The 21,246-nt window shown below is 44.7% G+C and overlaps 1 protein-coding gene across 1 annotated transcript; it reads right to left on the minus strand.

The window, feature by feature from the left end:
* Positions 1-471: 471 nt before the first annotated feature.
* LOC145335759 (zinc-binding protein A33-like) lies at positions 472-16,255 on the minus strand. The gene is made up of 7 exons (XM_080181484.1): positions 15,788-16,255; positions 15,604-15,699; positions 15,277-15,510; positions 15,004-15,093; positions 14,707-14,729; positions 13,473-13,588; positions 472-1,022 (listed from the first exon to the last, which is right to left on the minus strand). The coding sequence occupies exons 1-7, from the start codon at positions 16,253-16,255 to the stop codon at positions 472-474; spliced, it is 1,578 nt and encodes a 525-aa protein (XP_080037610.1).
* Positions 16,256-21,246: the final 4,991 nt, after the last annotated feature.

Genomic DNA, 21,246 nt, shown 5'->3' on the forward strand with positions numbered 1-21,246 from the left:
CCGGAGTCTTCCCGGTGTCAAGAGCCCCCGCTTCTTCTCTGATTGACAGTTTTAACCACCAATCGGCAGTCCCACCCCGATCCGCCCCCCTCATGTAAATGACATCCACACTGATCAATCGGCGTCTCCATTCCCCGGAATCCCGCCTCCCCCGCTCTGAGTGACAGGAGCTCCGGCCAATCGGCTTCTCCATTCCCCGGAATCCCGCCTCCCTCACTCAGTGACAGACACAAACAACATGTTGAGTTTCTGCTTCTTGGATTTAATGATGAACTGTGGAATCTTTGAGAAAAACTGTTTCTGTTCCAGTGATTCTCAGATTGTTTTGTTTGAAGAATCATTTTACAAATGTAATCATGGAGCCCCCAATGTAAATTATAATTCTTTATAATAACCACAATACGAACAGGTTCCATCAGTTTACAGCTGGCAGGAGGCAGGGAGACGGTGTGAAATTATGGGATGGATCTGTTAGAGACCTTTAATCCCGCAGATTGTCAGCGGCGCCGAGTTTTCCCCGTCGTGATTCCATCCCGGGCTGAAGATGGGAAAGATTCTCTCAGTGAAAGTGTGGGTGAAAGTGTGGAGATGGGACATGTTGTCCGCATTGTAAAATGACACCTGTCCACCCTCATAGTCCAGGAAAACCCCGATCTTCCGGGGATTCACACTCGGGGTGAGGCGGGTCTGTAATGGGGAGGTGAGGGCTAAATAACCACTTCCGGGTATCAGCCACACCATCCAGAATCCGGACTCAGGACTCAGAAAGATTCTCCCTTTCCTGTTCACAGACTCTCGGGCCACTCCCAGAATCCACTCTGTCTTCTCCGCCACCTCCACCTCCCAATAATGTCTCCCTGATGTGAATCCCTCTGATCCCAAGACACAGAGCCAGGAATCAAACCTCTCCGGGGTGTCAGGGAGCGGCTGCTCTTCGTCTCCGAATCTCACACTGGTCCGGTCCTCAGACAGGATGAGCCAGGGATTCGCTGTGTTCGGATCCAGAGTCAGAGAGGCTGGAGCTGGGGGAAAGTTAAAATAACACAGTCAGTGATTTAGAGAGAGGGGGTGGGGAGGAGAGAGAGTGTGAGGAGTGAGGAAGAGAGGAGAGAGGTTTGTGAGGGGTCAGGGAGAATGAGGGGGAGGAGAGAGTTGGAGCAGGAATGGGATGGCAACATGGAGCCGGAGGGAGGGGAGAGGAGGGGGAATAGGCCAGAAAGGAGAGGCAGGGAAGAGCGGAGAGAAGATAGTGAGTGACAGAAAGATAGGGAGGGGGTATGAGAGGATAGGTGGAGGGGTGCAGTTGGGAAGAGAGAAAAGAGGCAGGAATGAGAGGGACTGGAGGGAGCCGGAGTGTAAAGAGGGAGATTGAGAGTGGGATGTGGGAGATTCAGAGTGGGATGTTTTGAGTGTGGAAGCAGGAGAGAGAACGGCAGAGCGGATGACAGGGATTGGGATAGTGGGTGAGAAAGAAAGAGCAGAGTAGAGAGAGCATCTGGAAGGCAGATAGTGTGGGAGGAAGAAATAAACAGACCCTTCCGTGTAAAGAGAGGATGGGAAATAAAGCAGGAGGGGCATGGAAGAATGTGAGAGAGAGGGAAAGGGGAGAGAGTCTGAAGAGAAGAGAGTGAGGGGGAGAAGGATACCAGAATGATGAGGGAAGGGGATAGGAGGTGAGGTGGAGAGAGAGTATGTGTCGATGGGGGAGAATAGGAAGGTGCTGAGAGAGAGTGGGTGAGGAGCAGGGCCAGGGAGCAGGAGGGACAAATGAGTGGCTGGCAGGAAGATGGGATGATTGTGGGAAATGGGAGAGACATTGCGGGACAGATTGATTTCCAAGTTAATTAGTATCACAAGTAGGCTTACATTAACACTGTAATGAAGTTAGTGTGAAAATTCCCTAGTCACCACACTTCAGTGCCTGTTCGGGTACACTGAGGGAGAATTTAGCATTGCGAACCAGCATGTTTTTCGAACTGTGGAAGGAAATCCACGCAGACGTGAGGGAGAACGTGTGGATTCTGCACAGACGTGACCCAAACCAGGAATCGAAAGCGGCTCCCTGGCTCTGTGGGGCAGCAATGTGAACCACTGAGCCACCATGCCACACAAAGTAGGAAGAAGAGAGGAATTAAAGAGGGAGAGACAAAGGAAGAATGGGAGGTGAGTGAGAGAGGGAGAAAGGGGAGGGAGAGAATGTAGGTAGAAAGAAGTTTGTGGGGAGAAGTGGGGAGTATGTGAGCAGAGGAGCGCATAAGTGACAGGGAGTGGAAGGAGAGAGAGATAGCAGGGTTGGGGAAGGAGAATTTGAGAAAGGGAAGACAGGCTGTGAGAAGGAGAGTGGGGGGGTGGGGGTGACGGTCAAGGTTGAGGAGAGAGGGAGAGGGGACAGAGGTAGAGGAGAGAAAGCTGGAGACAGCGGGTGGGAGGTGATATCTCTGTGAAACATTGTGTAAATGTCACTGTACAGATTGTTCACAATCCGAGTCTGTAAGATATCACACAAAACCTCAATTCCAAGAACAAAAGAATTCAGAACAGGAGTAGGCCATTCGGCCCCTCGCGCCTGTTCTGAACAAGATCATGACTGATCTGATTGAATATTGACAGTGATCCGGCCTCTGCTGCTCACTGGGGTAGAGAATTCCAACACAAATGACCCTCTGATAGAAAACAAAATCTCATTTCTGTATTAAATGCGAGATTGCTAATTTTCAAAACGTGCATTATACAAGACGCCATCACAAGGGAAACATCCACTCAGCATCAATCCTGTCGAGTCCCCTCAGTGTCTTCTACGTTTCAATAAGATCACCTCTCATTCTCCTAAACTCCAATGGATATAGGCCAAATCTGCTCAGGCTTTCATGATAATATAACTGCCTTCATCCCAGGAATCAGTCTCTAATTCAATGGTCATTTCTTATATTATGTATATTAATAATTTGCATAAGGGAAGTCAATGTACTACTGCTAAATTTGAGATGACACAAAAATAGGTGGGAAGGCAAGTGCTGAGGATGACAGGGTCTACAGAGGGATAAAAAAAATTAGGTGTGTGGGTGAAAACTTGGCAGATGAAAAATAATGCAGGAAAATGTGAAGTTATGCAGATTGGTGGGAAGAATAAAGGAGCTGGATATTATTTAAATAGGGAAAGACTGCAGAAAGCTGCAGCACAGAGGGATTTGGGATCCTTGTGCATAAATCACAAAAAAGCTGGCATGCAAGCTCAGCAAGTGTTAGGGAAGACAAATGGAATATTGACCTTAATTGAAAAGGGAATGGAGTATGAAAATAGGGAGGTCTTGCTAGAACTGTACAAGTGACTAGTTCGGCCGCACCTGGAATACTGTTTTCATCCCCTGAACTCAGAAAAGACGTGCCACCATTAAAAGCAGTCCAGAGAAAGTTAATTTGATTGATTCCAAATATGGCAGGATATTTTTAACAATCAAGGCTAAGTAAGTTGGGCCTGTACTCATTGGAGTTGAGAAGAATGAGAGGTGACCTTATTGATACATACAGGATTCTCAGGGGGCTTGACAGCTTGGATGCTGATAGTTTGTTTCACCTTGTGGGAGAGTCCACGACCAAAGGGCATATTCTCAGAGCAAAGGCTTATCCATTTCAGACAGAGATGAGGAGGAATTTCTTCTCTCAGAGGTAGTGAATTCTTGGAACTCTTCACCGCAGAGAGGTGTAAAGACTGGAACATGTCTTTGGGGCTGAGAGAGACAGATTTTTAATCAGTAATGGAATCAGGATTATGGAAATAAGGTGGGAAAATGGAGTTGGAGGATTATCACATCAGACCAGTCCTGATCTCATTGAATGGCAGAGCAGACTCAATGAGCCAAATGGCCTACCATTGTCTTATGATCTCATGATCTTACGGAAGGAGATCAAAATATTGCACATTACTCCAAATGCAGCCTCACTAAGTCCCTGTATGCTTACAGGCACAATTTTTTAAATGTGATTGCCCTGACAAGAAACACTAACATTCCATTTATATTCCTAATTACTTGCTGTAAATGCAGACTAAGGTTTTGTGATTTTTACACTAGGACACCCAGGTCCCTCTCTACACTAAAGTTCTGAGTTTCCCAGTGCGATATCAGACCAGACCCCAAATTTGTTACAATATTGGATGAGGCTCCATATTCGGTTGTGTTCAGAATGGGAACAATCAACGTTTTTTTTGGTGCACAGAACAACTTTGAAATCCCAGTTGCTGAAGAAGGGTATAAAGCCATGAGATTCAATAATTTGAAAGAAATACAATAATTTTTGAGACAGCGTCAGGTTGGCAATGCTGCCTCACAGCTCCAGAAACATGGGTTCAATTCCAACCTTGGGTCACTGTCTGTGTTGAGGTTTGCACGTTCTCCCTGTGTTTGCATGGGTTGCCTCCAGGTGCTCCCGTTTCCTCCCCACATCAATGATGTGTGGATTAGGTGGATTGGCAATGTTAAATTGCCCCTTTAATTTTTGTGTGTGAGTGTGTGCCCTGTGATGGATTGGTGTCTTAACACCCTGTGCCTGTCGGCATTGTCTCTGACTCGCCAGGACCCTGAATTAGAGTAAGTGGGGAAGTGAGGAATAATTTTTTCTCTTAAAGAGTCAACAAAGCAAACAGTTAATACTATATATCTTATACATGAATAATGAATGAGGTAACCATGAATTAAAAGGAAATCCTAATTACTCACTAAGAGGATAAAGCCATAAGATTCCATAATTTGAAAGAAACACAACGCACAGTGGTGCATTGGTTCGGCTGCTACCTCACAGCTCCAGGCACTGGTCTCACACACACCTCAAACCTCATGTTAGATGACATGACCGAGGCAGAACACACAGACTTTCTCAATAATCTGTCCAAATGTCAATGATCACCATTCATTAAAAACCTTCCATAAATAATGGAGGATCAGGTGACTGGCATTAATGAGGAACAACAAGATGCTTTTATGCTTATAAGAATAGTAGAAATAGAGAAATGAATGAGATTTGAAGTAGATAAATTTCCCCAGACTTGGTGGTCTCTATCTCAGATGCTGAAAGTCATGACTGTCAAGAAAGTTGATGCATTGGTGGCTATCTTTCCAAATTCTACAGACCCTGCAATTGTTCCTGCAGATTGGAAGGTGCAAATGTAACTCTGATGTTTAAGAAAGAAGGGAGAGAGAATATGGAGAATGAAAAACTTGTTAGCCTGACATTAGTCCGAAGGAAAATGCTAGGATCTGTAACAAATGATGTAATAACTGAACACTGAGAAAATAATGGTGAACTTGGGCACAGTCTGGATTTCTGAAAAAGAATCAGTTTAACAAACTGCATAGGAACAGGCCCTTTGGCCTTCCAATCCTGCACCGACCACGCTGCCCAACTTAACTAAAACCCTCTACCCTTTTGGGGACCATATCCCTCTGTTCCCTCCTATTCATGTACTTGTCAAGACACCCCTTAAAAGTCACTATGGTATTCGCTTCCACTACCTTCCCTGGCAACCCAGTTCCAGGGACCCACTCTCTGAGTAAAAAATTTGTCCAGATCAATTTCCATCTGCCATCTCTCCGCCCAAGTCACCAACTGCTGTGTCCCCTGATGGTCCTCATCGCTATCCACAAATCCACCAATCTTTTCGTCATCCGCAATCTTAGTAATCAATCCAGTTACATTTTCCTCCAAATCATTCATATATATTACAAACAGCAAAGATCCCAGTACTGATCCCGAAGGATCACCACTTGTCACAGCCCTCCATTCAGAAACACACCCTTTCATTCACCCCTTTGCAGCAGGCGACGGTGCAGAGGGACCTCGGGGTCCTTGTGCATGAGTCGCAAAAACCCAGCTTGCAGGTGCAGCAGGTGGTCAGGAAGGCGAATGGGATGCTGGCCTTCATAGCGAGGGGGATTGAATATAAAAGTAGGGAGGTCTTGCTGCAGCTGTATAGGGCATTGGTGAGGCCGCAGCTGGAGTACTGTGTGCAGTTTTGGGCGCCGCACCTGCGCAAGGATATTTTGGCCCTGGAGGGAGTGCAGAGGAGGTTTACTAGGCTGATACCGGAGTTGAGGGGATTGAGCTATGAGGAGAGGCTGAATAAACTAGGCTTGTGCTCGTTAGAGTTTAGAAGAATGAGGGGAGATCTCATTGAGACGTATAAGATGATGAATGGGATGGATAGGATAGAGGTGGAGAGACTCTTCCAGCTCAAAAAAGACAGTAGGACTAGGGGGCACAGCCTCAAGATAAAGGGGAGGCAGTTTAGAACGGAGTTGAGGAGGAACTTCTTCACTCAAAGGGTGGTGAATCTCTGGAATTCTCTGCCCGTTGAAGTGGTGGAGGCTGCCTCGCTAAATATTTTTAAGAAGCGGGTTGATGGGTTCTTGATAAGAGAGGGGATTAAGGGTTATGGGGAGAGGGCGGGAAAGTGGAACTGAGCCACGACAGATCAGCCATGATCTTATTGAATGGCGGGGCAGGCTCGAAGGGCTAGATGGCCTACTCCTGCTCCTATTTCTTATGTTCTTATGTTCTTATTCCGACGCTCTGTCTTCTTTGACTTTATCCACTTTGCTAGTTCACCTCTGATCCCATGCAACTTTAGCTTCTGCACCAGTCTGTCATGAGGGACCTTGTCAAAGGCCTTACTGACGTCCATGTAGACAACATCCACTGCCCTACTCTCATCAGTCATCTTTGTCACCTCCTCGAAAAACTCGATCAAGTTCGTGAGACACGACCTCCTCTTCACAAAACCATGTTGGCTCTCACTAATATGTCCACTCATTTCCAAGAGGGAATATATCCTGTCTCGAAGAATCCTCTCCAATAATTTCCCTACTACTGAAGTAAGGCTCATCGGATTGGAATTACCTGGATTATTCTTGCTACCCTTCGTAAACGTAGGAACAACATTAGGTATTCTCCAATCCTCTGGGGCCTTCTCTGTAGCTAGTGAGGATGCAAAGATTTCTCTCAAGGCCCCAGAAATTTCTTCCCTTGCCTCTCTCAGTATTCTGGGCTATATGCCATGAGGCCCTGGGGATATGGAGGGCATTAGATATGACGAGAGGTTGGAGATGCTTGTTTTGTTCTCACTGGAACGATGGAGGTTGAGGGGCGAATTGATAGATTATGAGGGGCATAGACAGAGTTGACATTCAGAAGCTTTCTCCCAAGGTGGAAGAGTCAATTACTAGTGAGCATAAGTTTAAGTTGCGAGGGACAAGGTTTATAGGAGATGTACGAGGTAAGTTTTTTTACACAGAGGGTGATAGGTGTCTGGGACTCTCTGTCGAGAGAGGTGGAAGGAGATACGATAGTGGCTTTTAAGGGGAGTCTTGACAAATACATGAATAGGGTGGGAATGGAGGGATATGGTTCCCGTATGGGCAGGGGGTTTTAGTTCAGTTGGACAGCATGGTCGATGCAGGTTTGGAAGGCCTATGGGCGTGTTTCTGTGCTGTAATTTTCTTTGTTCTTTGATATGTTGGCCTTCATCGTGAGAGGATTTGAGTATTGGAATGGGGATGTTTTGCTGCAATTATATAGCACATTGGTGAGGCCACACCTGGACTACTGTGTGCAGTTTTGACCACCTTATCTGAGGAAGGATGTCCTTGCTATAGAGGGAATACAGCGAAGGATTACCAGGCTGATTTCTTGGGTGGCAGGTCTGTCACATGAGGAGAGACTAAGTCGGTTAGAATTATAGTCACTGCAGTTTAGAAGGGTGAAAGGGGATCTCATAGAAACTTTAAAATTCTAACAGAGTTGGACAGGATAGATTCGTAAAGAATGTTCCAAATCGTGGAGGAGCCTGGAATGAGGGGTCATAGTTTGAGGATAAGGGGTAAACCTTTTAGAACTGAGGTGAGGAGAAATTTCTTCACCCAGAGGATGGTGAATCTGTGGAATTCACAATAACTGAATGTAGTTGAGGCCAAAATGTTGTGTGATTTCGAAAAGAAATTAGATATAGTTCTTGGGGCTAATGGATCAAGAGATATGGGGAGAAGGGGGGATCAGGATATTGAATCTGATGATCCACCATGATCAAATTAAAAAGCAGAGCATGTTTGAAGGGCCAAATGGCCAACTCCTGCTTCTAGATTCTATGTTAACGAGAGAACTATCTGGAGTGGCAGTTATCTGTCAACCACCTGAAATCAGTTCATTCATGAGTGTTAATCAGTGCAGCAGGAAGTAAAACTAGCAAGCGACTCAGCAGACGGTCTATAAATAAGACACACCTTTCAAAATGCATGGCCAGTAATAGGTGCATGAGACAGGTGCATGAGACAGGTGACTGCGCTGGGCTGGGATGGAGACTGAATGAGGGGCGAATCAGGTTCATGCAGGAATGAAATGCACAGGGGAAAGAAATGTGGTTATCATTGGAATTATTCTAAGTTAATTAAGTGAGTAATTTAATTAAATTTAAGTAGATAACATGAGGAACAATGCAAGATAGGTGTTATGTTGCAGTTGAGGAATGTGTGATTTTGGATGTCCAGGTAATCCATGACTAACACACCTACAGAAAGTGTAAGCAGCTGGAGGACTTCCAGATCAGAATGAGTGAGTTAGAGGCTGAACTGCAGACACTGCACAATGAAAGGGAATGGGAGAAATCCCTGGATAATTTGATCTGGAATATGGTCACATCTCTTAGAATAGGGTCATTTGTTTTGGTCAGCAGTGAGTGACAGGAAGATGTAATCGAGAGCGAGACAAGGAAAGGGACTGAGCAGACAGTAATGGAGGAACCTCAGACTTCGCAGTTGTTGAAAAGAGTTGAGGTGCTTATAATATGTGTGGATGAAAACAAAGGCTGAAAAGTGAGTGAGCAGTCTAACCATGGCACTATGATACAGGAAGCCTATCAAGTGGGGGATAACAAACAGGAATGTGGTTGCAGTAGCGGACAATATAGTGTGGGACACAGGTACTGATCTCTGCAGCAAAAGCGAGAGCCCAGACAACTCAGTTGCTTGATCGTACCAGAGTTCTGAGCTGGAGAGGAATTTTCACTGTAAGTGGGAGGATCCAGTTGGCATGGACTATTTAGGTACCAAAGACATAGACAGGACAAGCAAAGAAGATTGTCCTGGTCCACTCCTCTAATGGTCAATCAGGGTGATATTGTGGGCTGGGACACTGAGGTTGGAGGGAAGTGGTCACACAAGCAGGGGTATTTGGGATGTCTGTAAAGGGCTTAGTCACCATGAGAGGCTCAGTACAAATTAAGGAGCAGAACCTCAAAGGTAATAATCTCTGGATCATTACCTGAGGTAGATGTAAACTGGCAGAGGGAAAATGAGATGGCAAAGATGAATGTTCAAAGGCTGGTGTCTGTCATGGGCATTGGCACCAGTATTGGGGATAGTGGGTTGTTTTGATTTGATTTATTATTGTCACATTTATACTGTGAAAAATATTGCTTCTTGCAGGCTATACAGATGAAAAGTACTATTCATAGAGTACATATGAGAGAAGGAAAGTATAGGATGCCGAATATAGTGTTACAGTTACAGATGGGGTGAAGAGAAAGCCAACTTAATATATGATAACACCAATCAAAAGTCTGATGGCAGCAAGGAAGAAGCTGTTCTTGAGTTGGTTTGTACGTATTCTCAGACTTTTGTATCTTTTTCCCGACAGATACAAGAAGTTGGAAGAGAATATGTCCAGGGTGCACGGGATACTTGATTATGCTGGCTGCTTTCCCTGAGGCAACGGGAAGTGTAGACGGAGTCAATGGATGGGGGACTGGTTTGCATGATGGATTAGGCTACAACTTGGTAGTTTGTTGCAGTTTTGGTCAAAGCAGGAGCCATATCAATGCTTTCTATGGTGCATCTGTAAAAGTTGGTGAGAGTCATGGTGGTCATGCTAAATTTCCGAAGCCTCCTGAGAAAGTAGAGGCACTGTTGATCTTTCTTAACTATCGTATTGGCATGGAGGGACCAGGACAGGCTATTAGTGATCTGAACACCTTGAAATCTGAAGCTCTCGACCATTTCCACTTCCTCCCTGTTTTTGTAGCCAGGAGCATGTCCTCCAATACATTTCCTGAAGTTGATGACTCTCGTTCACTTTACGACATTGAGGGAGATTGTCGTCACACCATTTTGCCAGATTCTCTATCTCTTTCCTGTAGCCCATCTCATCATTGTTTGAGATTTGACCCACTACGGTTGTATCATCAGCAAATTTGAATATTGGGCTGGAGGGGAATTTGGCCACATGGTCATAGGTGTTTGAGGAGTATCGTCAGGGACTGAGGAAATAGCCTTGTGGAGCACTGGAGTTGAGGATGATCACAGAGGAGATGTTGTCACCTGTCCTTACTGAATTGCAGTCTGTAGAAAAGAAATCTCGGATCCAGTTGCAAAAGGAGGAGCCAAGCCTTAGGCCAGGGAATTTCAAGATGAGTTTTGTCGGAATAATGGTGTTGAAGGCTGAGCTGTAGTCAATAAATAGGAGTCTGACATAGGTGTTCTTGTTAACTAGGTGATCCAGGTTTGAGTGTCGGGTCGGGGAAATGGCATCTGCTGTGGACCTTTTGCAGCGATAGGCCAACTGTCGTGGATCCAGTCAATCTGGGAGGCTGGAATTGATTCGTGCCATGACTAACCTTTCAAAGCATTTCATAATGGCGGATGTTAGAACCACCAGACGGTAGTCAAGTTAAAGTTTATTTATTAGTCACAATTAAGGCTTACATTAACACTGCAATGTAGTTACTGTGAAATTCCCCTAGTCGCCACAGTCTGGCCCCTGTTCCAGTCAATGCACCTAACCAGCATGTCTTTCAGAATGTTGGAGGAAATCGGAGCACCTGGAGGAAACTCAAGCTAACACAGGGAGAACATGCAAACTACACACAGACAGTGACCCAAGCTGGGAATCGAACCCAAGACCCTGTTAACCACTGTGCTATCTTGCCACCTCCCCCACCCACCCACCCCATGCTGGGACGGTCTACACCTGAACTGCTGGGATGAGTGTTCCAGGAAATTGCATAACACGGGAAGTAAAAAGGGCTTCAAACTAAACTCAGAGGGTAAGCTACTTTGAATACATTTGGCAAATCCAGGGGGAGATTCAAGGCAAGAAACCATGAAAATAATATGGGAAATGGGGATCAGAGAATAACGGGAATGGACAAACAGATAAAACCTACGAATACACCAAGAGTCAAGTCTAATTAGTACAAAGATAATAAAAATATGAAACTAAAGGCTCTGTATCTGAATGCACACAACATTCATAATAAAGTTAACAAATTGATTACACATATTGAAGTAAATGAATATGATCTGATTACAGAGACATTGCTCCAGGAGGAAAGGATAACATTTACTCATATTCAAGAAGAATAGAAAGCTTGGTAAAAGTGGAGTGGGAGCACTGTTTATCAAGGGCCTCATTGGTGCAATAGCTGGAGATGATCCTGGTTCAGGAAATCCGGATATAAAATCGGTTCGGAGATGAGGAATAGTAGGGGAAAGAAGTCAATAGCGGGAGTCGTCGACAATCCTTGCAACAGTAGCCACAATGTGGGTCACAGATAAAGAGACAGTAATAATCATGGGTGATTTTCATCTAAATATAAACCAGAAAAACCAGGCTGTAGTTGCCTGGATGGGGAGTTCACAGAATTCTTTTGAGGAAGTTTCTCATAGCGGAACGTTCTCGAATTAACCAGAGAGTAGGTTATGTTAGACTTGTCTTTGTGTAAAGTGACAGGAATAATTAGTGAATTCTGAGTGAAGGCAGCACTTGGCCACCGCAACTACAATATGATTGAATTTGAAATCCTGTTTGAAAGGGAAAAGAGAGGGTCTAAGTTCGGTATTTTAGACTTAAATAGGGGCAACTATCTGATCATGAAAGCTAAGCTAGTTGTAGTGAACTGGGTCCCCAGGCTTGGGGATATATCGACACAGAAGCAAAGGCAGATGTTTAAGATGATATTTCAGAATATTCAGAATAAATATATTCCTACTGTAAAGAAAATCCCCAATGGGAGGACCCACCATCTGCGGCTCACTGAAGAAGTTAAGGAAAGGCTCAAATTCATGGAAAAACATATAACTGAGCAAAGATGAATGGCAGGACAGATGACTGATGAGAATGTCAAGAATGGCAGAGATCAAACCCCCACAATAATGTAGCAGCAGCAAAATAGGTGTCCAGTGTTCCCACACTAAACATAAGGAGAAGTCACATTGTCTGTACAAACTGGAGACATTTGATATAACTGGAGACTCAATACAACCTTGATCTTCCATTGGATGGTGATGCCCTACCCAGAGGAACAACCTATACAATTAGTCCCTGGTCTTAATGGGGCCACCGGAAACCCTAATAGAAATGATATAAGGAGTTATTTGCTCTGTTTCCTTTCTAATATTTATACCGGAAACGACAACATCAAAACAGAACACTTCATCATCATCACAATGCTGTTCCTGTGATCTTGCTTGGAAATTGGTTTTCTCATTTTCTACATTCAAATACTGACTGTTCCTTAGAATAATTCCTCTGGTTCTAAAGTGTTTAGGCTCACACTGCAGGAATGAAGGGAGCTTTTGATGATTTCTCTGTGACCAGGAGGTGAGTTATTTTTCTTACTCCTGCTTGCTGCTCCTTTCTCTCTCACTCCTGCTGTGTATTCATGAGGATTTCTTGTCCCCTGTTCCCTCCTCAGGAACGACAGAACATTTTCCCACACTGCAAACCCGCAGGAAACTGGACAGAGATTTTGTTCTGAAGATCAGCCCTCAGAATGGATTGGGCCTCTGATCGAATTCATAGAGTGAGCAGTTTGTTCATTGGTTCACTACCTCAATGGAGTCGCTCAAAAACTCAACCTCACTCAATCCAAACTGCCCTGTCATCCTCCCTATTTTAGATGTAAAGCTTTGATCTCGACTCTGTGACTGTGTGAAACCTGTGGACGTTTATAACCACACTTATATTCCAGATCGTGAACATTTCAATAAGATCACCACATTCCCTCCCTTATCCACTGCAGACTCGCACTTTCTGCATCCATCCTCTTGATTAAGGTGTCGAATTCCACCAGATTATCTGCCATTTAACACCTACTGTCTGATGCCTGTGTGTCTTCTTGATAAATGATGATAAAAAAAATGTTTCCCACAATGACAGAGGAGACCAGTCCAGTCTCCTGGAGCAATTCCATTTCACATCCTGAGATTGGTGCTCTATTCCTCTGGTTATACAGATCCCTTCACTGCTTTGACACACAGTGCTGATGGCTTCAGACACTTCCCCAGAGGAACCTCAGAAAGAGAAATATGAGAATGGGGAGACTGCAGGTAATAACAACTGGAAATGTGAGTATTTAAGCTGGATCTTTGGAGCCCATTCAATATATTTACAACTGGATTGATAAGCAGGACAATTAATATGAGACTTACCGGGGTTAATGAAGTTTATCATTTCTCTCCATGCTCTGTACTGTAAAAGGTCTTTGTACTTTCTGATAGGCAGGGCGGCAGCAGATACTGAGAGTTTGTTAGACTCCTCACTAATCCTGTAAATGGTAAAAATGATGCTATGAATTTGTCTTTGTTAGAAGATTTAGAACTTATTTAAATGGTCAAATTTACAGCATGTTTGATGACAGAGAAAATGTACAAAGTGAAATGCTAATCTTGTTTCTCTAAATGAGAAATAAATAACTTTTAAATTCAAGGGCAGAGAATGGAAACAGCCATCTCTTGAAAAGGTTCAAAACCTGATAACAGACATCACAGACTGCAGGAAATGATAAATATTTAGCCTGTCCACTTGCAGTATGATAAACAAAGTTTGTAGAACAAAGACAAAGACTGAAAACACCCCAAAGCTGAATATCCAATTCTGCAATCCCTGGCCCCACAACTCTCCCAGAATCCTGCTCTTCTCTACTTCCGACACCTTGAACATCTCTGATTTCAGTCACTCCCACATTGGGAGCTGGACCTTCAGCTGTCGAGGTCCTGAGCTCTGGAATTCTCTCCCTGATCCTCGCTATCTTTCTTTCTTTTTTCTTCCTTGAAGACACTCTCTGAAATCTACCTCTATGATCCAAATTAATCTTTCCTTATTTGGCTCTGTGTCAATTTACTTTATAATGCTCCTGTGAAACTCCTTACGGTATTAATTTCCACTAAAAGTTCGATATGAATACAAGTGTTGTGTTGTTAAGGACGCAGAGCCAATTTTTATTTAGTATAAACTTAGAATCCATTCTCCCTTTAACCTGAGACTTTCTCGGGTTGGTCAGGCTCCATGCAGGGACATGGGTGACCCACTCCTTAGAAACATGGACCGCGCGGTTCTCTCAGGTTCAGTGGGAAGGTCACAGACACTAACAGCCAACATCGGGCAAGTGATCACTTCCGGCCTGGTTGTATTAATTACACTTCCCTGTTATTTATTACAATATCGTTGAACAGTTATGTAAAATCACTGTAATGAGGTGAGTTATCATAAAGTTCTCGTCAGTGTGTATACGCGGAGCTTATCATTTCCTGCAGTGTGTGATGTCTTGGTAACTAATGACCGAACATTTAAAGTTGTGACAACAACCAATAAATAAATACAAAATAACACTTCACTGAGTTTATTTTACCAAACTGCAGAGTTTCAGTGAAGAACATGTCCTACCTTCTCTTCCGACAAGCTTCCTCCTGAAAGAAATGAATCAGGAACAGTGAGGATGACAGTAACAGATTTCAGGAGCAGTTCGACAGGCTGGTGAAATGAGCAGACTCAGAGCAGATGAGATTTCACACGGAAATGTAAAGTGATGCATTTTGGAAGGAAGATTGTGGAGAGTCAAATAAACTGGAATTGAACATCAGTCCTGCTCACAGACACAGTGACTCACACACCGTCCCAGACACACCCACACACTCACAACATGGAACTGGAACCGGATTACAATGGGAGTTCCAGGGGTACATTGAACTCGGGAAACATGGAAACAACCACAAAGCAAGTGTGAAAATCAAGAAAACTCATTCTCAGGAGGTTACAGGAATTCCCGGGAATCTGCAGATAGTGTGGGAGCCATTAGATCCGAGACAACAGGAAAACGGTTCAGGAAGGGACACACAATTCTGTTCAATTCAGTTCGTATTTTTCAGTCAATGCTATATTAATTTCACCATTACCATCAGTTATTTAGTGACTGTGTGACGTTTCCCTGAACTGAGCTGCAATATATTCCCTCACCTTCAGAAATATCAGCTGGTCTTTTTGCTCCATTTGTTTCTGCAACTTTGAGAGTTTCTCCTCGATAGAATTTAAATTCTCCTGAATCTCCCGAAGGTTTCTCTCCATTGGTTTTAGAATCCTCTCCTCTTCTTCCCTGAGGTCTCTGAGTAATCGCTGCTCTTTCTCAGTGAGAATCTGGCGCATTTTAGTGAACTCGGATGTGATGTGGGTCTGCAGACTGCTCGACTGTTCCTACCCAATGAAATGTGAAATATAATTAATGTCCCGCGATAGAGCGAACAAACCTAATCGAGATCCCAGAAAATCAACACACGGAGACCTTACCCTAACTTCAGAAATCTTCCCTTTCTGTTTCTGTTCCATTTCTAGAACCGCCGATTTCTTCTCTGTGAGAGAATCGAGGGAAGATTTGAGCTGATCCTGGGATTGGGAGAGAAAATCACAGAATGAAAATGCTGGATGTTGAAAATGTGATAAAACTATCAGGTAAATAATATTTCCCTTTTACCTTGTAGATTTCAACAGCTTCTTTAATGGGCATGAAATTATGAGATTTGTGTTCCCGCGAATCTCTACAAGTATAACAGATCAATTTCATGTCAGTTTCACAAAACAGCTTCAGTTCTTCCTGGTGTTCCTCACAGTGAAGTTTACTTTCCTTCTCTTTCGGATTCAACTTTAATTGTCGAGCTTTCTCGGCCAGATTCGCTAAGGCCCGATTTACCCTGAGGTTTCTTTCCGGAAACTCCTCTCTACATTCCGGGCAGTTTATCTCCTTCTTTTCCCAACACTGGGTGATACAGGAGCGGCAGAAATTGTGTCCACAGTCCAGTATTACCGGATCTGTGAAGAAATCGAGACAAATGGGACAAATTGTCTCCTCGGTCCAGCTCTCTGCTTGTTGTCTGGAAGCCATGTTCACACTCAGCACTTCCTGATTCAAACCGCTTTCAGTTTCGGTGTTACTGCCGCACATCCTCAGTTCAGCTATTTACTGATAAAGTTCACTGCAGCACTCAGGGAATTATTATTACAGAGTGGGCCATGTCCTCGCCACTTTCACACTGGAGATAACAACTGGCGCAGTCTAAAGTATAACGGAGGGAAATCATTGAACTCAGTCGGAGGCAGGTTGGGCTCCCGGGGATGTTGACAGTGGAAAGAGAGAGAGAGAGATGGAGAGATAGAATGGGGAGAAGAGGTGGAGATGGGAGGGATCGAGATTCCATTACATTTCTCTTCAGCCTGAACCCAGTGCCGATTAAAACCACTCTGGTGAAACTCGGTGTGTGATCCAGATCCAGAAATTGAATTGTGTTCATGACTGCAGCCGCTCACATTAAAACATCAAGTACTATAAATGTCAAGGAGACATTTTACACAGCAGGTATCGGGAAAATATTTAGAGGGTTCCACCTGTAGAGTTTGGTTTATTTTCTAGAAAGAGAAACTTACAGTTTTATAAATGTTTATGAATTCCTCCCAGGGACCCCAATCCAGAGAAACATCAACTGATGACGGAGCGAAAACAGAAAATGCTGGAAAATCTCAGCAGGTCTGTCAGCACCTGTGGAGAGAGAACAGAGCTAATGTTTCGAGTCTGGATGTCTCTTCATCAGGTTCCAGCATCCGCAGTAATTTGCTTTTAGCCGATGAGGGAACATTTGAAGTGGAATCTTCCTCCAATATTGGGCGGAGTTTCTTCACACAGAGAGTGGGGAGAATGTGGAACTCGCTGTCACATGGAGTGGGTGAAGGAGGTAGAGTTGATGCATTGACAGTTCTGCTCTCCCAGTCCCTGATGAAGAGGAAGCACATCACAGGGTGTGGGGGCAGGACTGTGGGACATGGGAAATGGGAGAGGGTAAAACGACATCCTATTGGGATTGAATCTGAAGAGTTTCCCCCAACACTCGCGCTATTCCAGCAAGAAATAACACAGGCTGTGAAGTTTTCCGATGGATTAGATTCATTAACAGGCATTTTTGTAAAGTTGGGAAAATGGCAGGTAGAGGTAGAGAGATCAATGTGAATTGGCAATCAATGTCTTGTTGTATTGCAGAGATATTGTCTGTGATTCTGGTGTAAAATGTTTCATATATCTGACAGTGTTGAACATTGGGTTTTATTGTTACTGCCTGGGTGTTAAACAGCTCCTGTGTGGAGAACAGGAAAGATAATCTGTCCTGGGGGACATGGACTCCCCTTACACAGCCCAGCGGAATTTACTGACATTCATTTCAACACATGGAAAATCTGGGAAGTTTGTGTCATTGGCGACAATCCTCCCGCTGGATGGAATTCTCCTCGATTTTGGGAAATTCTCTCACCCATCATCAGCACTGGGGGGAGTTATATTTTCATCGTTAAAATCTGACCGGAGACATTCAGGAGTCAAATAAAGTGTCGGAAAATGTGAATTGTCTCTGGGGATAGATATTCGGAACATTTCCAGGGTGACAAGGTGCGGAGTCCAGTGGAATTTACTGACTATCATTTCCGGCCAAAAAAATCTGGGAAGTTTCTGTCATTTGTGACAATCTCTGTTCTTGACGGCTGCTCCTGTTCTTGTGAGTAATTCATTGCGGGTGCAGTCAGTTTCTGGGATGGGTTGAGACTCTGTGAACTCAAGTCTTTCATTGTTACAAAGCGCACCGCTGCCACCTGCTGACGGAAGCACAGTGCTGCAGGGAAGGATTCCCCATTAAAAACGACCCAAGAAATGGGGACTGTCTCTGAAGGTTCACAGATTCAATGGACCGATTAACCTCTTTCTGTGTTGTATCAGACTGGCATTGTTATTTATTCAGAACCTTAGATCTGATCAAATCCAAATTAACAAATCCCATTCAGTAAATCCCATTGTTTGATGAGATGGTCCCTGACTATTAGTGAGAAAGATGATCAGGAGAATCACATTAATATTCAACACTCTGTGAGAAGGCTTTACGCAGTAAAATTCTGCAATAACTGTATACATGCTGCTATATTTAGTTGGTTTAGAAACCCGCAATGAAAATATTTAAGTATAAATTGTTGTGCTGACAGCGGGAGTTAACAACAGTAATCGTGGAGCACAAGTGTTTGGAGAACTCAGGAACTGAACAGGATCGCTGCAGGCCTGGTATCAAGACCCTGCCTTGTGTAAGTCAACTCCAATCTGCTGCACTCCCGGTTTGTCTGTTCATCTGATGAATATCGCAATGGAATTCATTCTGCCGGATGAAATGTTGGTCGCTGAACTCTCCAAGGATTTCATTCAGACACCCCAGAGGATCACAGAGTCACTCAACACAATAATATCAACTATGATCTCGATATGTTCCATCTAAGGTTCGTTCTGATATAATTATTATTCTTCATTCACTGAGATCACTGTTAACTGATTAACTATTTCTAAAAGGACATCGACACGTCTCTCTTTCCAACAGCCGCTTATACACAGCTCTGGTAATGCAGTGTTCGTTGTTCCTGACAGGAATTAGGAATATTCCCATTCTGTCCTTTCCAGCCTTTCAGCCTCAGCATTGAATTCAGAAACTTCAGATTCTAACCACCGTTACCATTCTGCTGTAACCATTAACACTGCTCTGGAACCACCTTATGCTGTTTTCCAGCATGTCATAGAGCTTTCCCCATTGTTACTCTCCGTCCTTTCCCCTGACACTGTTCTTGCTGAGAAATTGTTTACTCTGTAAAATAGGAATGTTAGTAAGGTGTTGTTCATTTCCAGCCATTTCCCTCTGGCGCTCAGCACAAAGCCCAAGTACTCAGGCTCAGAACCTCCCGGCAATTCCTTCACCTCCGATCCCAGATGGATGTATTTGTGCCGTTTTAAGTCCCGCACAACTCAGTGTCTTGTATTCGTCTTCGTACCGCACTGTGACACCCACCACTGTAACTCTGATCTACCGTGAGCATTGTGTCAGGTTTCCAGAAGGAGCCGTCCTTGGCCACTAGTCTTGGCTCCTTGTAAGATATTGAGCGGTACTTACTGACATCTCGGTGTAGTTGATGGAATCCCTTGCTGTGGTGTTTAATTCTTGCGTTCTTTACAAACGGGCAGCAACCGAAATGTGGGCGATGGTTTTGTTTGCTGCTTCGCATCACTGATATGATTTGATAGCGTTTGATATCTCCCCCTTGTTAGGGATGAAGTTGTGGGATAAAGCTTACTTCAAAAAAGTAAGTTGTTAATGAGACGAGATGGTTTCATTTGGAATGCTGTATTTATTTATCTGTCTGAGGTTTATTTGGGTGTTTCAGTTTGAAGGATGCTTGCGATTTCCCTATTGGTGTACCGGCATCCTGCAAATCTCGGATCGAGTTCCCTCAGGAGTGTAACTTGCTCCGGGGTTCACTTACAGGCACAGATCCCCGGCTTAGAATTGACCTGAAGAGCTTCCAGGCGCTTCTGGGTGCGCAAAGCGACATGTATCTGCCTGTCGTGCTGGCTCAGCCCAGACCTGGTGGTGAAGCTGAGCTCGCACTCGCTGCATTGGTATTCCCCGACTGTTACAGGTTACCTTTCTCCGCTACACTGAGGGCAGTGCCAGGCAATGGATTGATGGTCTCTTGTTTTACCGCAGCGCCAACACCTGGTTCTGATGTTTATAACCTGGGACACTTTGGTCTTGTGGATGTTGGAGAAGCCGATCGTGCGGAGGAGGGTGTTACAGGAGCTGCAGAACAACCCGATCAATGGGGGTAATGGGTGATCACCTCTCTGACTGATGCTGTGTCATAATTCGGCTCGACAGTGACCCCTTCCACGAAGGTGGTCGTCTCGGATGTTTCTCCATTTGTGTCAGTTGCCGCTCCATTGGCCGGAGTTTCCCTCCCCTTATTGGAAACACGATATTTCTTCTAAAAGGAGATTTGTGTTGTTACAAAGTTCGCATTTTCCGGTGGATGGGCCGTCCACTCTTCGATAACAGTGTCGTCCGCCACTGGGTTGGCTGCCTCTCCTGCTCTGGGACCCGAACTCAGCTGCCAACAGGGCTGGTAGCAATGGCGGGGGTCTCAAGATCTCCTCTTGGGTTGGAGTTACGGAAGGTCTCGTTACTAGCTCCGGAGAGCTGGAACATGTGTGGCGGTGACATTGACATTTTGCACATTGCGCTGCTACAGACGCCACTGCGGGGAGGTTGTCTATCCGGGACGGATCCCAGCCGCTCTGAACCATCAACAACGGGATTCCCATTCCTTGATACCATCTTGAGACTCAGTCTCTGATCCACTCAGATCGCGGCCGTCTCGTACTTTTCCCTCGTCGTTGAGTCCCTCAGTCGCGGATTACTGAGTTTCCCAGCGGGAGCCAACGGGGAGGAGCGACTGTCTCTGTGGTCGCTAAAAACAGGAGAAAACTCTACAGAGACAGCTCGCCAGAATTCATTCTCCGGGGAAACCCGCCCAAGAGAGCCAGAGTTACTCCCGCCTGGGTTCGCGGGTTGTCTGGTACTCCAGCCAATATCGCAATGGGATTCCGTCTGCCGGGCAAAATGATGTGAGGGTCAACTCACTCTGCAAACTTCCTTGGACTCAACAGAGCGTCTCAGAGACACTGCACTAAAAAAATCAATCACAAGCCTCGTGTTTCCCACCTAAAATATTTCTTTATATTTTAAATCGTTGACTCGGGTCACTGTTAAGTCCTGACTTTCGGTCTATTATAAAGGAATTGGAATTTCAGAGCAAAGAATTCTCACTGTAAATTGACAGAAGCGCGGTGGCACAGTGGTTAGCATTGCTGCCTCACAGCGCCAGGGATCCGGGTTCAATTCCAGCCTCGGGTAACTGCCTGTGTGGAGTTTGCACGTTTTCCTCGTGTCTGCGTGGGAATGCTCCAGTTTCCTCCCACAGTCCAGACGTATGCGGGTTAGGTTGATTGGCCATGCTAAATGGCCCCTTAGTGTGTGATTGACAGGGTAAATACTTGGATAGGGCCTGCGTGGAATTGTTGCTGGT

Source organism: Carcharhinus amblyrhynchos, unplaced genomic scaffold (assembly GCF_965287045.1).
Source record: "Carcharhinus amblyrhynchos unplaced genomic scaffold, sCarAmb.v2.hapA scaffold_40, whole genome shotgun sequence".
Classification (NCBI taxonomy): Eukaryota; Metazoa; Chordata; class Chondrichthyes; order Carcharhiniformes; family Carcharhinidae; genus Carcharhinus; species Carcharhinus amblyrhynchos.

Coding starts and splice junctions, on each gene's coding strand:
- LOC145335759 (XM_080181484.1), bottom strand. CDS start 16,255: ATGTGCGGCAGTAACACCGAAACTGAAAGCGGTTTGAATCAGGAAGTG. Junction 15,511..15,603: donor GGAAGATTTCTGAAGTTAGG/GTAAGGTCTCCG, acceptor TTCATTGGGTAG/GAACAGTCGAGCAGTCTGCA. Junction 15,094..15,276: donor ACCAGCTGATATTTCTGAAG/GTGAGGGAATAT, acceptor CACTATCTGCAG/ATTCCCGGGAATTCCTGTAA.